The 15,223-nt window shown below is 31.0% G+C and overlaps 1 protein-coding gene across 4 annotated transcripts in view; it reads right to left on the bottom strand.

The window, feature by feature from the left end:
* Positions 1-2,060: 2,060 nt before the first annotated feature.
* LOC135834944 (uncharacterized) overlaps positions 2,061-15,223 on the bottom strand; it is an 87,760-nt gene continuing 74,597 nt past the window's right edge. For all 4 annotated transcript variants that reach the window (XM_065348946.1, XM_065348944.1, XM_065348945.1 and 1 more), the window contains 5 exons: positions 8,085-8,482; positions 7,835-7,965; positions 2,919-3,144; positions 2,548-2,790; positions 2,061-2,460 (listed from right to left, as the gene is read on the bottom strand). In XM_065348946.1, coding sequence (XP_065205018.1) covers positions 2,384-2,460; positions 2,548-2,790; positions 2,919-3,144; positions 7,835-7,965; positions 8,085-8,454 — 1,047 coding nt within the window. In that variant the 5' untranslated portion in view covers positions 8,455-8,482 and the 3' untranslated portion in view covers positions 2,061-2,383. The remainder of the gene's footprint in view (positions 2,461-2,547; positions 2,791-2,918; positions 3,145-7,834; positions 7,966-8,084; positions 8,483-15,223) is intronic.

Below are 15,223 nucleotides of genomic sequence, written 5' to 3'. Positions count from 1 at the left end.
AAGCACGCCCTTGTACGTGTGACAGCGATACGAATTTCGAAATTTTCAACCTATGGCATTCTGTGATTACAATTCGGCATAGGTAGGTAACAGGTGTTTGAAAAAATTCTGAAAACAACATTTCGTTACACTCGTGCCATCGCCAATCCACTGACACGATCAAAGAAAGACGAAAATTATTGTCTAAAATTTTCAAAGCCTGTTTAATACCATCTCCTCTGAACGATTTTCTTACTATCGTAGGTACCTACCTTCAAAATCATACAACTCACTTTTACCATCGTCTTCATTATATTTTCTAAGAATGCATCCCAAATCTCTTTCGTTATTTTCAAATTGGGGATAAAATTTTAATCCATTTCAATAAATTCACAAACAAATTTCTTCGAGATCGTGAAAATTCTTCAAAAAAATACCATTTTTGAGACGAAAAAATTATCGGTTTTGGTCCAAAAATCAACGCTATTTCTGAGTTCAGAGTCAACTTTTCTCTTGGACAATTCTAACAAAAATAAAAGATTTTTAGCAATTTTTGAAAAAACAAAATTTTTTGGCAAAAATCAAGACTTTAGCAGTTTTTTTAAAAAAACATAACTTATTGAAAATTACTGACAATAAAATGAAGCTTTTGGATGATTAAAAAAAAAAAAAATGTTGATTTTGCTCAAAAGTGTAAATTCTTACATAATACAAAAATTAGGAATTTTTAGGATGAATTAGCAAAGGAATCACATTTTTTCGCAATTTCTTCCCAAAGCGAGATTTTTTTTCAATTGTAAATAACCGACACTTTTTGGAGATTTTAGGTGAGTAAAAAAGCGAGACGTTTCATTTGCTGACCTCAAAAGCTAAAATTTTCGAAAAAAGCAAAGCTTTCGGATAATTTTTGAAAAAATTAGGCTTTTTGAAATTCTTTTGCAAAAAAAAAAAAAAAAAAACAAGAATTCTTGACTACCTATTTTAGCAAAAAACCAGACTTTTTGGCGAATTATTGACAGAAAAATGACGTACCTATTTTTAACTATGTACCTACCTATTTGTTAAAAATTATGAGACTTCTATTGAATACGGTTAGAAAACCAGACAATTCGCACTTTTTGTTTCGGAGGGTAAAAAAGCAACAATTTTCGGGGTAGGGGCCAGTTTTGAGTAGAAAATGATGAACTGTTGTAGAATTTTTTATTCAAAAGTGAAGTTGTGACCTTTCAAAATAAGTTAAAATTTCGCGAGAAAATTAAATATTTCCACGACAATGTTTTTTGGGCATCTTTGAAGAATTTTGAGCCCAAAATTGGGCAATATTTTTGGCATTTTTGAAAACGTGTTAAATGTGATAAGTACATTTAAATAAGTTGAAATTTCGCATGAATATCAAATATTTATACAAAAAAAATTTTTGAGCATTTTTAAAAAATGTTTAGCTCAAAATTAGGTCATGGATTTTTTTGGATTCTGGAAAACGTTCACTGCAAATATTTCCACGAAAATGTTTTTTGAGCATTTTGAAATAATTTTCAACTGAAAATTGGATTATGATGTTGACTGGTTTTGAAAAAGTGCAATGTGACCTATCAAAATAGGTTTTTATTTCGCGAGAAAATCAAATTTTCCCAAATTCCAAAAATATTACTCAATCTTGGGTTCAAAATTCTTCAAAAATGCTCAAAAAATATTTTTGTGAAAATATTTGAATTTCTCGCGGGATTTCAATTTATTTTGATAGGTTAAAGTCACTTTTGAATAATTCTAAATTCACCGATGAATGAAGGAAAGGTCCATCCTCATGGTGCTGACGTATGCTACCCACCAAACTTCACTATTTATGGAATTGCGTAGCATAAGTTTCAGGCACAACGGAAAACGTTGTGCAATTGTGTTTTTTCACGTAGATTTAATCCACAGAAGATATTCGGCCAACAACGTAAACAATTTCGGCAATTTATTCGTTCATATTTTATTCATTTTTAATTCAAATCATCATTCGAAGACTGAATACAAATAAAATATCCCTCAACAGAATGTCGAGTCCGCATCATCATCGTAAACATATCAAATAATAATTCATTATAAAATTTATTTTTATTTTGAAAATTTTCGATACTTTTTACAATACTATACAATGATTTAAACGAGCAAATCCATTTTAAAAATAATTTAAATACCGATAAACATAAATAGAAAATAGATTTTTAAATATACATACATAATCATTTTACTCGTATCTGCGCGAGAATCACATACAAATACATAATAAATTACAGAAAAAAAATCAACTCGGATCTTCATACATAATTGACCAACAATACACGTTCAAGTAGACTAGTGAAATTTGATTTTATCTTTGGTAAATTTAAATGCAGCTGTATATCATACTGAAATTCGTCTAAAATCTTAATCTAGAATATTCGCTGTTTTCTGTATTCGACTGGATTGTTTCTGCGTCAGTTGTAAGAGTATCATCTGTAAAATAAAATCATTAACGTTACAAAATAATTTCTTTTTAAATTTCTACCAATAGGTACCTATTATAAAATTATTTTAGTTTACCATTCTTTTTGAAAAGAACCGCCATCTCGTTTTCTTTCCTCTGTACCATAGCTTTGAACTTTTTACAAGGTAATATATCCAGATCGCCTTTATTACCGGGAATCAGCAGACATCGATCGACATTAGTCACTTGGAACGTATCTCTAGTATAACATTGTCTAGTCCTCGTAGCAACAGTATCGTTAATCGAAGAACATCCACTCCACTCCGACCATTCACCCCAGACGCCTTCTTCTCCTCTAACTGCAACGAACAAAACAAACCACCGCAATCATTAATAATAATAATATCGCAAATTCAATCGAACTGAACCGGTTCACCAACCACCAAGATGAAATAAGACACCATAGACACGTGACACGTGCGCTTACTTTGAAATCCAATCGACTGCACGTTAATGGTATGTGCTCCTAAATACGTATGTCCATGTTGCAGTCTAAGACTTCTTAAAAAAGCTAACCCGATACGTCCGACGTTGATGTTATCGCTGTTGTGGAAAACTACGATGCTTTTGATAGTCATATTGGGAGCTATTTCCAGTATTTCGCTGCGTTTGAAGTATTCGCCTACGTCGCTCCATCGGAACAATTTATTCAACTGCAACGCAAATAATAGGTAAACGATGTGTAATTAGAACCGTGTACGTAAATGCGGAAATTACTCGAATACTTGAGACTTGACGGTGTTTCGTCACCAGCCAGTGGTAAATTTAACGTTGGATTAGAGTTTTAATCGAGAAATTTACTCGTAGGGTATTTATATCTTTCGTAGAAGTGTGAGAATCAGTTCGAACTCAGAAATTTCCATTTCAGAGTTCAGAGACTTTTTGACTCTTCGATTCATTTTTTTGAATGAAAATATTACTCAGGCAACTTTTTGTTCAATTGATCCACAAACCATTTTCATCGAACGTACCAATTTGGATCTTATTTTATGGAGATTCGGAATATTTTTTTGATTTAAAAAAACCTACTCAAATTTTAGTTAAAATTTCAGTTACGATAAGCTATGGAATTAAAATTAAAAATCCATAAAATTAAAATTGGAACGAAAATGAGAAAAATTGAAATTGATCATTTGATCGTTGGTTACAAAAATAATTACGTTCGATCACAAATTTTGCTTCTCCTAAAAAAAAAAAAAAAAAAAAAAAAAAAATTAACGATCAGAAGGGACCAACCTTGATCACGTTTAACGAAAGTTTGTCAATACTCAATAAAATTGAAGGAGTTTGAAAGAGTAAAGGGAGGGGGGTTTCAAACTCTAAATTGCTCCAAACATGACCCATATCTTATTCCACATCCTCATCCAATTTTGTTTAATTTTTTGTACAATTCCATTCGATGCTGGTCTTTGAACTAACAATACTTCATAATTCTATCGAAGATCGGTGAAAGGAGAAGTGAACTGGAGAATTTCCACACATTTGTGATTTTTTGCGCGATTCTGATTCAACTTGAAGTAAATTTGTTCGCAGAGCTTAGGGGAGAGTGAACTGGAGATTTAAAAACCAATGATCAAAATTTGAAACACTCTAAACTGAACTTAGCAGTCGTTTGAAAATTTAGGAAAAAAGTGAAAATGACATTGATGTGAAGTATCATTCGAGAAGTTTTTGAGATCATAACAACTGTTGAATTTCGAAAAATAGTTTTAAAAATTACGAAAGATCTCGATAAAAGTGAAAAATAAGATGTGACATTGATAAAAAGGTAGTAACTTGAGAGTGAGAGCATCAGCATATAGCATAAATACTCGTAGATGAAAATTCTCACAAAGAAGTCATCTAACAGGTAAAGTTGAGGTGATGCTAGGCTCCAATTTTGACAAAAAGTTCCTACTTATATTTCTAAAGAGAGAGCATGATTAAAAATCTGGGCACTTTTCACAAAATTTCGCTAAAATTCTGAGATGTTTTATCAATTACCTATTGTTGCTTTCATAGTCGTTTTAACAAGTTCTGACCTCGTTTTATGCTATTTTTAGCACTTTTTTTTCATCAATTTTACTAAAATTTCATCACATTTTGATAGTTTTTAAAAATCTGAACACAATGAAAATATTTTATACAATTTTTGCTGAATTTGAACAAATTTTAAAAATCGTTTATTTGATATTTTAAAAATTGATTTAAACGCTTTTTTCCAGTAATTTCGAGACATTTTTATCATATTTTCATTTTTAGGTAAATTTTAAAAATGTTCCTAAAACTTCATCAATAATTTTTTGTAATTTTGGGTAATTTTTACGTTTTTTAAAAAGCTTTTCTGCCTTTTAAATTGGTTTTTAAGCATGTTACCTATATACAATTTTGGTAAATTTTGAATTTTTGACAAATTTTGCTTGAATTTGATCAATTATCGATAATTTTTTATTATTTTAGTACTTTTTCATGTTACTTATTACAATTTTAAACACTTTAAACAATTTTTCTGCAATTTAAGGATGATTTTCAGACTTTCAAAATGTTTTAATGTCATTTTCAACATCTTTCAACAATGTTTTGTGCAATTTTTACTAAAATTCATTTAGTCTTGCTATATTTCTTCAATTTTTAGCATTTTTCAAGGACTTTGACGAATTTTAATCCTTATAAGACGATTTTCAATATGTTTTTAATTACGTTTTTTGCCATTTCACAAAAATTTTTCAAATTTTCCTAATGTTTCATTAATTTTTAGTAATTTTTAAATGATTTTTATGTTTTTGAAACTTCAGATAAAATTTCATCAGTTTTAAAGATTTTTTGAACATTTTTTTCATTCAATTTTAATGGTATCTTTGTATTCTTATAACGTTTTAATGGGATTTTAACTATCTTTTGTGCAATTTTTTCAAGTTTTCCTAAATTTTACAGGTGTTTTACCATTTTTTTATAATTTTAAAACGATTTTAGTAGTTTGAAAAAATGTTTTTATACCACTTTTTCAAAATGTTTAGGTACATAAGATGGAATTTTAACAGAATTTGTCCGAGTTTCGTTGAAATTTTTCAACGAGTCTAGATACATAAAATATTCAAATTTAAATTTTTGTTAGCTTTTATGTATAATGTTTTTTTGTAATTCGATTTCAAAAATTTGGCAATTTTTCAAATTTTAACATTGAACTTCTTTAAATTTAAAAATAAAATTTCAATAAATTTTCGCAATTTATGCACTTTTGCTCTCTGTACGAATTTTGTGTCAAAAATAGAAATTTTCCCAAACTCAAAAATATTGAAACTTTTATTGATAAATGATTACTTAAAGTACACATCAAAAATTTTTCAAAAATCTCAGTTTCTCAAAAATTACTTCTGAATTGGAAAACTCCTCCAAAATGAAATTTTTCAAAATCAAAAACCTACTTCTGAACAGTCCAAGTTGTGCAAAAAAGAATGAAAATCTTAACATTGAGTTTTCATCACCCCTGTTAAAATTTCAGATGCGAAAGAATTTTTGAAAATATTCGGGTCAAAAATCCGAAAAAAAATCAAAATTTTACCAATACGACCTGAAAAGCTGAAATTTAGTATGCATCCCAATTTTTGAGCCCTAAAAATCGATTGGAAGCAATTTTGAATTATTTTGAGCAGTTCTCTTAGAGTATACTGTAGCAGATTTTTAAAATCTGAAATTTTCTCAAAATTTTACGTATCCAATCCAGTTGGAAAGCTAAAATTTACTATATTCCTTAATTTCAACATGCTGGGACAAATGCAGATGGTTCCTAAGTCGTTCTGGAGCCTTCATCCACATCTTGGGAATTTCAGATTTCCCAAAAAATTCATAATGATTTGACAGAAACCGATTTTGGAAAAATGGCGAGTACTTAATCGGTCAAATGAGTTACTAACCAGCACAAATCATGTTTATACGTGCTAAATATGATTTGGACAGTGTTTGAGGGCATTTTTGAAAAATTTGGAATTTTTAAAATATCGCAGAAATCTCCAAAAAACAGTTTGAATCCATCTCCAATTCACTCAGCACGTTGAAATTAGAATAGGTTCCTACTTAACTATCTACAACGTTAATTTTCGATTTCCAGCTTCATAGATCAAACTTTGAGGAAATTTAGCAATTCAAGACGGTTCGAAACCATTTACAATCGATTCAAGGCCTAAAAATAGAGCTCACGACAAATTCCAACTTTCTAGTTCAATTTGGTGAAATTTATTTATTTATTTATTTTTTTGAATTTTTGGATCAAATTAATTTTTAAAAATTCACGAAAAATCGACAAATCTAATTCAAGAATTGAAATTTTAACTGGTGATCTATTTTTGTACGCTCTTTCGATTCAACTTAGTTCGAATCAAAAATGTTTCGCCAATTGGGATTTCTTCCTTGATGAGGGGAGGGGAGAGGGTCGAAAAAATTTCAGATAGATTTTCGTTTCCATCTACATCTTTTTTTAAGGGCTTTAGAAATCAATAAAATCGTTTCGAAGAAATTCATCGAAGATGTTTCAAATTTGGTAAAGAAAGTTAATTTAGAATATAGGCCATTTGAGAAATTTAATGAATTTAATTTTTTCAAAAAAGGAAACCTACTTGTGAACTTCAACTTCAATTTAGATTTATATCACAAGAATTGAGAGCTAAATCCGAATAATAGAACAGGCCCAATCATTCCCTCATCCTTTCCTTTGCTCAATTGCACGTAATAAAGGAACTCTGCCCAAATGTATGACCCCTATTTTTAGAAACGATAATATACTCGTATACTTGAACGTTTTTCGAGAGGGAAAAGGGAAGGGAGTTGGACTGAAAATTTACCGACTGATATGTATTTTCTGTTTTGGATTTTTGGAGATCCGAATGTGAATTTTTCAATTTTAAAACAAGAAACAAATTGGCCCGACTGAAACAAAAGCGAAAGTTTTTGAAATTTAATGTGGAGAAGCCTAAAAACAATGTTTTTTTTTTAGGAAGTCATTTTCGAAAAAAAAAATAGGTCAAGCCCGAGAAAAATGAGGGCGAAAACTTTGGAAAATTTGTACTTTAAAAGAAAGCATAAAAACGATGTTTTTTAATGCAAAGAGTTTACCTACCTATTTTAGAATTTGAAAGATTTTTTTAGGATATTAATTTTGAAAAAAAAAGAGAACAGGCCAAAGTGACAGAAGCTTTCGAAAATTTGTGTTTCGAGAAGTTCAAAACTGGTTTTTCTTTCACCACACGGACTTCTTTTGCCAGGCTCTCCAGAATAGCTAAGGCATGGGGCAAACTACCCCCTTTGCCCCCCTCTCGATGACCGTGTGAATAAGTATACTTAAATAGGTATCTCTATCGTAGCACTTACTTCTCTCGTTAAATTAGTCGAAATCTCTCTAAATTTCATCGAACGTTTGTCCAACATCTCGTAGTCGAATTTAGCGTTCAATATTTGAAATTCTCCGTCAACGATGATATCTCTAATTTCAGTTTTCTGAACTGCAACAACCACAAAAAAAATAAACATGAAATCGTCTCCATCTTCTACCTATGTACATATACAGCAGGATATCCCGTCGATTAATTTCGCCACATTAATACATATCTTTGATTCTTACCGGTATTAAGGAAATAAATAAAAGCCGTCAGCATGATCAAAGTGGTGCAAGTCAACAAGGTGGAACAACATATGAGATTTATTTTACGTCTATTTAAATCGCTGTCACGGCTGATCCGACACTTTTTCAATCTCAGATTGAAGGTGATCTTCTTAATTTTCTCCATTAATGTATTCTTTTTGTCCGCTCCGTCGACTTGATGCTGCTGTCCGCTGAATAATGACGCCGTAAACGATGGTATAGGCGAGCATCTTTGCCTCGGGTCGTATATGGTGGATATTCGTTCATTAGTTACGGTAGCTGTTGCTGGTGTTTGAGAATCACTGTTGTTCTTCTCGTCCTTCGAATTGGTCTCAGTTTTAAAGGTCATCTTGGAGAATTTCCAAATTCATAACAATCTGGAAACAGAGAAGAGAAGAGAATAAACAGCATGAAAACACAGCTGTACTGTACGTGAATTAAAGAGTCGAATTTCGCCAACCATATTGCGAGATGTTGAAATATACTAATAGTATACACGTACTACGAGTATATAAAGCAGATGTTTAGATAAAATATGTTTAATTGCGCAGATTCTGTCTATAAAATATAATAAATGCAGAAGCTGCAAACATCTTCTGTTACAAGCACACCGGAACCATACACACACACACACGTCTCGCAAATGGCTACTTTTACAGGGGGGTTATAAAGTCGTAGGTCTAAAAAGGTAGCTAAGGTACCTTGCCAGTTGCCTTGTGCTAGAATTTCACCGAGCAGCACCTGGCAACTGGCAAGTAGAAATCATATTTTGCCAGCCAATGCAGATATTTTGGTGAAAATCTGCCACACGAACCGGCCAACAGGTTTCTTACGAGTACTTTTACCTACCTAGCTGTTAATCTTTCGTATAAAAGGCAGACAATACAAACACATTCTCTTTTTTTTTTTAGCATATAAACAAATCGATTTCACCGAATCATATGTACGAGTCGTTGTCACCCAGGCCATTAAAAAACCATACCAATTAAAACCCAACGTCGAATAATACCTTGGAAAAGTGCTTCTGCGTTGTCAAGTCATGAGAGAAGAAGAGTCAGAGTCAGGGAAACCTAACACATTGTAACCGCGAAACCTGGTTTTGGTCGTTGCACAAACCTTAATATGTAAGTATTAATGGTTCGAAGGCGCAACTACGAAAACCTTTTTGAAGAAAAAAAAAATATATATTAAATACGTGTGTACAGTGTAGTAGAATGACTTCCGGTATAAATCTTATTATGTGTACTATACGATACAAGATACGCGACGAACAGAAAGAGATCGCAGAATAGGTAGGTAAGGTACCTAGTAGTGCTCTTATGATGTATAAGAAGATTATAAGCACGCTGCAGGGCGTAGATGAAGGGTTTACCTTGTCGTTTTTAAAAACACACCAATTGTGTAAGTGTAAGGGTGGATTTTCTTACCAGCCAGCTGCCCCTCTTGCGCCAGTATTTAAATGAATATCGAATAACATAGGCATCGAATATTATTCCTTCACTACCGTGCAAAACATCTGTTGAAAATTCAATCGGCTTCAAATTAGATCTTTAAGTAATCGCCTCACCTCTTCGCCTCCTCCTCCTCCTCCTACGTGGTGGTATATGCTTATGCTTTGAATATAAATAGAATGTCTCTTTTCTTTCACTTTTCAGGGTTGTGTAGGTAGTTGAATTTTTTATTTATGGGGTATACTTATTTGGGTAAGTATAAGGGTCGGTAGCTGAGCGTTGACACCTTTTATTGAAAAGGTCAACATTTGGAAATGAAAGAAAAGGAGAGAATAATCACGCGAATATGGTAATAGAGAAATACTATCAAAGGATAAGAGATGTTTTAGTAGACAATCCATCATTCAAAGGGTGGGATTTAAATCACAATTTAAAAAAAAAGATTGATAGGTACCTAAATATATGTAGATTACAGAATAAACCTCATTTTTAAATGAAGCTGCAGCTACATGGGAGAAATGGGAGGTATCTATCTATCGTAATTATAAATTCAAGGTGTGTAATGAAATCTTGAAATGAAATGATGAGTTTCTTAAAAAGGTTTCTTTCACATTGTAGGGGAGGGGGAAGATGGAGAAAGAAGACAGTCGTCTAATTTTTTATTTTACTCAATTGTGAATTAAACTACAAGGAAACATTTTCGACTACTCAGTTGCCAATTCCGCTTAATTTTCTATCAAAGCATAGTATAGCTCATAAAGTACTCAACTTGAAAAAAAATCAGTTCCCCGAAAAGGAAATTGAGGACCCTATGGGGGTTTAAATTTCCCAAAATTGTCCAAAAGTTGCCTAAATTGATGAAAAAATGTAGTGCCCAGTCATTATTTTGGAAAACCTTATTCAAATATTTATAATAGTATGTATTCCAATTACAATCACTTCAGAAGTCCAATGTCATTTGATATAAATGGAGTATACTTAAGTAGTATTTTTTGTGAATACAAATCTTACAAATAACGTGATAAATTTTTTAAAAATGGATTTTTTTACTCATGTCAGGAGGGAGGGGCTTTCAAAAAGCACCATCTGTAGTTTAGTTTTTTTTTGTTAGAAAAAAAATGAACTAAAAAAGTACATTTTCTCTCACTCAAGTTAGAAATGGGCTCTGAGAAATACTGTGATAGGTACCTTAAAATATGGTCTAGAAAGATGATTTTCAAAGACGTAGTCGCCTAATCGCTCATTTCGAGATTTTGAAAACATTTTTTTAGAAAAACTTGGGATCATGAAAATACAATTTTTCTCATTTAGAAAATGACCCTCTATAGAAACACGACGAAATTTCGTAATCATTTGTATTAGATTTGATCGTGAATTTCAGATATCTTCTACGTGATTTTTGGACGATTTTAGAAAATTCAGGTCACTGTACGACTCTCAATTTTTTATTCCAGTACTTAGGTCATTTTTTTGGGTAAGAGAGCTGCCCTACAAATCCTCATGTTTTGTTTAAAAAAGGTGTCCACAGAAATTTATCGACCAAAAATCACTACTTTTTCACTAACTTGAAAAAAAATTACAATTTTTCAAAATATTTTTAGCTCCCTCTCCCCCCCCCCCCCCCGATCGATTTTGTATTTTTTTGGTATGTATTTTGTATTTTTTTATTGATATTTAGCAGTGATTTTTATATTTTTTATGTTTGGAAAATCCTTTTCTTTCACTACCTCGTATCTTTTAAGCCAAATTACTGAGGAATCACTACATTTTCACTACTTTTACTACCAATTTTTTAAATTACTACTTTTTCACTACTTTCACTACCTGTAGAAGTGTAGACACCCTGTTAAAGGAAAAAAAGAGAGAAAGTTAGGGGTCCTTCTCCTTTTCCAGCCTCAATTGCTTGTATTTTTTTTTTCAGATCAATTATTTTTTGTTTTTCAATTTATTTAAGCATTGCGAATTACTTCAAACTGTTTCCGAAGCTTTTTATAAAAGAGAACTTCTCCGACTGAAGAAATCTAACCGAGCTGCAATTCAGGTCACTTCAATGGCCCTTGAAAGAGCGTGACGTTCATACCACAAAACAAAATTTTGAACAACCAAAATGAAAAATTAAAAAAATTAAAAAAAAACTGTTTCAAGGATGATTTTTAATTTTTTTCGTGAAATATAAATTTTTTTGAGCAAGCTGAACCAATATGTGAATAATTTTTTCATATCAACTCTTATACATGAAAAATGACTAGTTTTTGGGATATTCTGGAGCCTCTACAAATTTCTAAATTTTCTCTAGAAACTTCAAATGACACAGGAAAAAGCCAAAAATGAACTTTAACATCTGAAACTTCAATCACTACGTCTTATTGAACACCTCTTGACTGTTTCAGGTAGTTTAGTAATTACTTCGAAATTCCAGGAGTTTTTTTTTTTTTTTTTTTTGGTGTGTATGATTAAGTACTTGATTATTACTCCCTACGAGAGAAGGTTTATATTGAATTTGCTAGGTTGTGTTTTTTAATTAGAGTAATACATTTTCTATTTCGCCAGCTCAACAGTGAATTTTTGACCAGTTGAAATTCCAAAAATTGTTCAGGAAAAAAATCAAATCTTCAAAGAAAGTATTAAACGAGCGGATTGTTATTCTAAAACAGCAGTCGAGAGGGTGCCAAACAGCATCGACTAAAATTGTGGGTTGTGAGTGCTAAAGTCCATTTTTGTCCTTTCCAGTTCCAGAGCGATTTAAAATTTCAAGTTCTTTTTGGTTTTATTTTTTTTTTAATTTTTCGACTTTTTACAGCATACTTCTACAAAACTTCAAAGCGAATTTCATTTAAAAATCAAATAATATTTTGTTCATCTTTTTCAGAAAATTCTCATCTTTATTAAAAATTCTCCCGATTAATGTTTCGAAAAAAAATAAATTAAAAAAAAATAGCCTATACCAAGTCGATCCGGACTTTTTTTTTACGTTTTTTGGCATCAGAAAACTATTCTTCAATCTTTTGACCATTCAGTTCCGAACCGAAAATTATCACTTTATCAGATAATATTTTCATTCATTATAAACAATTTTTTGGAATTCCAAACTTTAAAAAAAAATTATTATGCACTCAAGTGTCTTTTTTTAAAAATCATTTCTCTGGTTTTTTTTGGTGTTTTTTTTTCAAATTTTTTCAACTTTTTGATTTTTTGTCAACTTTTTTTTCTTTTACCTACTTTGATTTTTTTGACTTCCTTCATACGCAACATGAAAAAATATTTACGATCCGATTTTGGTCATGAATTTCCCTATTCAAGACAAATGCGGAGAGAAGGGAGAGGGAGAAGGAGGACTCATGGCCCAAGAAAATATTTCCAGTTTTCACGAAGCAATTTCTTACTGAACTGTCAAACCTTAATCTTTGAGACTTTGATCGCTCATTCATACCTCAAAGATTTGCAAGTCTTCAAAAAGAATAAATTACTTAAAAGTTTACGATCAGAGGTACATAATTAAAATTTGGAGTGCTGAAATCAAATTTTCAATTCAAGATGGAAGCTCATCTTTCAAAGTTGAAAGTTAAAAGCTAATACAGAATTTAGACTTTTTTTTCAAACCTTTTTCAATAAATTTATGTATTTTCTAAATACTACCTGAGCACTATTTTAGGAGGGGGAAGAGCACAGAAGACCGTAAATTTCGATCAAAATATAAAAAAACACCTTTAAAAGTAGTGTGACATCGAATGTTGATAATTCGGAGGCGTTGTTTTTGAGTCGCTCACTTTTGTAAAAAAAAAAAAAAAAAAAAAAAAAATACCTACATAAATTAAATTGAGTAAAATCTGGTGTAGGTACTTACTTTGTTGATTTCTACTAATTCTCGAAGCTTGAATTCGAATATCTATTTATTTTATTTTTTGGATTACACCTCTCATGTGTCCTTCTCCCATCCCTCTGAAATTTTGAAAAAAATTGATGGAGGGGAAAAAGTGCTGTAAATATTTATCTTGGATCTCCAACTACATAAACATTCAATTTTACCCTTTTTTTCATTTTTTCAATTTGAAAATGTAAGTTTCACCCTCTCATCTCCATCGCTCCTTCTTCCATTCAATCAACCCTGAGCGATGGAATGTATCGACATCACGTTTTGGTGTTGATGTTTTCAAAGGACCAATTTGGAACAAGAAATATAAAATTCATGCAAAGAATTTTGAAATAATCTGCAATCTGACAACATAGCTCAATTTTTATTATTTTTTCTCTCAAATCGACTTTTTGGCATTTTTTAAGATAGATATATTTTACGTTTTTTGTCTATGATTTACGAATAAAAGTATCAAATTGTATATTTTGTTAGTTGAAAAAAATCTGAATAACCAGTTGTAGATTTCAGAAATTAGGTAATGGGTATTTTTTTTTTTTTTTTTTTTTTTTTTTTTTTAGTTTCAAGTTGCATCAAGAAAATTGAACCAAAAAAAACTCATATATAGTCTATGAATTTAGTTCCAAACATTTACACCAATCATTCAATCTCCATTTCAAACTCGATCAAGTTCAAGGTATCAGTTTTTAAAATCCCCTTCTAATCATCGTGTTTTTAATTAGCTACACTCAGCGACTTGTATCTTGTATCCACGGTTTTATTCACACGAATCGACCGATAAACTAAGTCTATAAAGAAACACAATATCTATACCGTTTTTCACGTTGAATTGTTTCAAGATTTTTTTCCTCTCTTTTAACTTAGGTATATACCATCAATTACACGAATCAATGACGAAGAGAATGACGCAAAGAATCCAGTCACGATTTAAAATATTGTACGAGGAAGGAACAGTAAATTTTGTGAGAACATTTATAGCATGTAAACTGTACCAGTCGTTCACGATTTCTTTCTTTTTACCCAATACAAAATGGATAATAAAAATAATGGAAAATGTAAATGTAACAAACGTCTTTTTAGGATTACTTAGGTACGCATACCTACCTCAGTTTATCTGCTTCCATATCCATACATTAAAGTAGCCTATACCAATACGACATTAATTTTTAATCAACTCTTTTTTTTTTCTTCAAATTTTACCTCGTGTCCTGATCGTTTAAGTGAACGAATTAAAAATAAATTAAATTTGAATGTACATAGTGTGATATGCTTGGTACATAGATAGGTTTGTGTACTTATTGTCTCGTTAGAGTATGGTCCAAGAATAGATAAAGGAAGTCTGTTGTCTGGGTTTCTAATGCGGATATTTTATATTTAATTTATTTCGAATATGAAACGTTTAAATGTAAAACGATGTCGTTGTATTTATTTTTGGAAGATTTCTTTGATCTTCATTTCGATGAAGTATTAGAAAAGTAGATTTTGAATTTAGTAGAAAAAAAATTATTTTTCACAACTCGAGTAGGTAGGTAGTTTGTCCCTTTCTAGGATTATGATCCTGTTTGTAATGTTCCCCGATATACCTATTGCTTCAATTATCGATATTTTTTAATTATATTTTTTTACATAATCGTGGTGTAGGTATAGAGGGTATCTAATCCGAAAAACGCAACTTAAAACACATGCAAGAAACGTTTATGCTTTTGACCTTCTAATCGATCTTTTTTTATTTTCAGGCCAATCCATAAATTAAATTAATTTCGTTACGATATTTACCAACACGTGAAATATTTAAC

This window comes from Planococcus citri, chromosome 2 (assembly GCF_950023065.1).
Source record: "Planococcus citri chromosome 2, ihPlaCitr1.1, whole genome shotgun sequence".
NCBI classification, from domain to species: domain Eukaryota; kingdom Metazoa; phylum Arthropoda; class Insecta; order Hemiptera; family Pseudococcidae; genus Planococcus; species Planococcus citri.
Note: the sequence above shows the minus strand (reverse complement) of the source record. Positions and strands in the feature narration are given on the sequence as shown.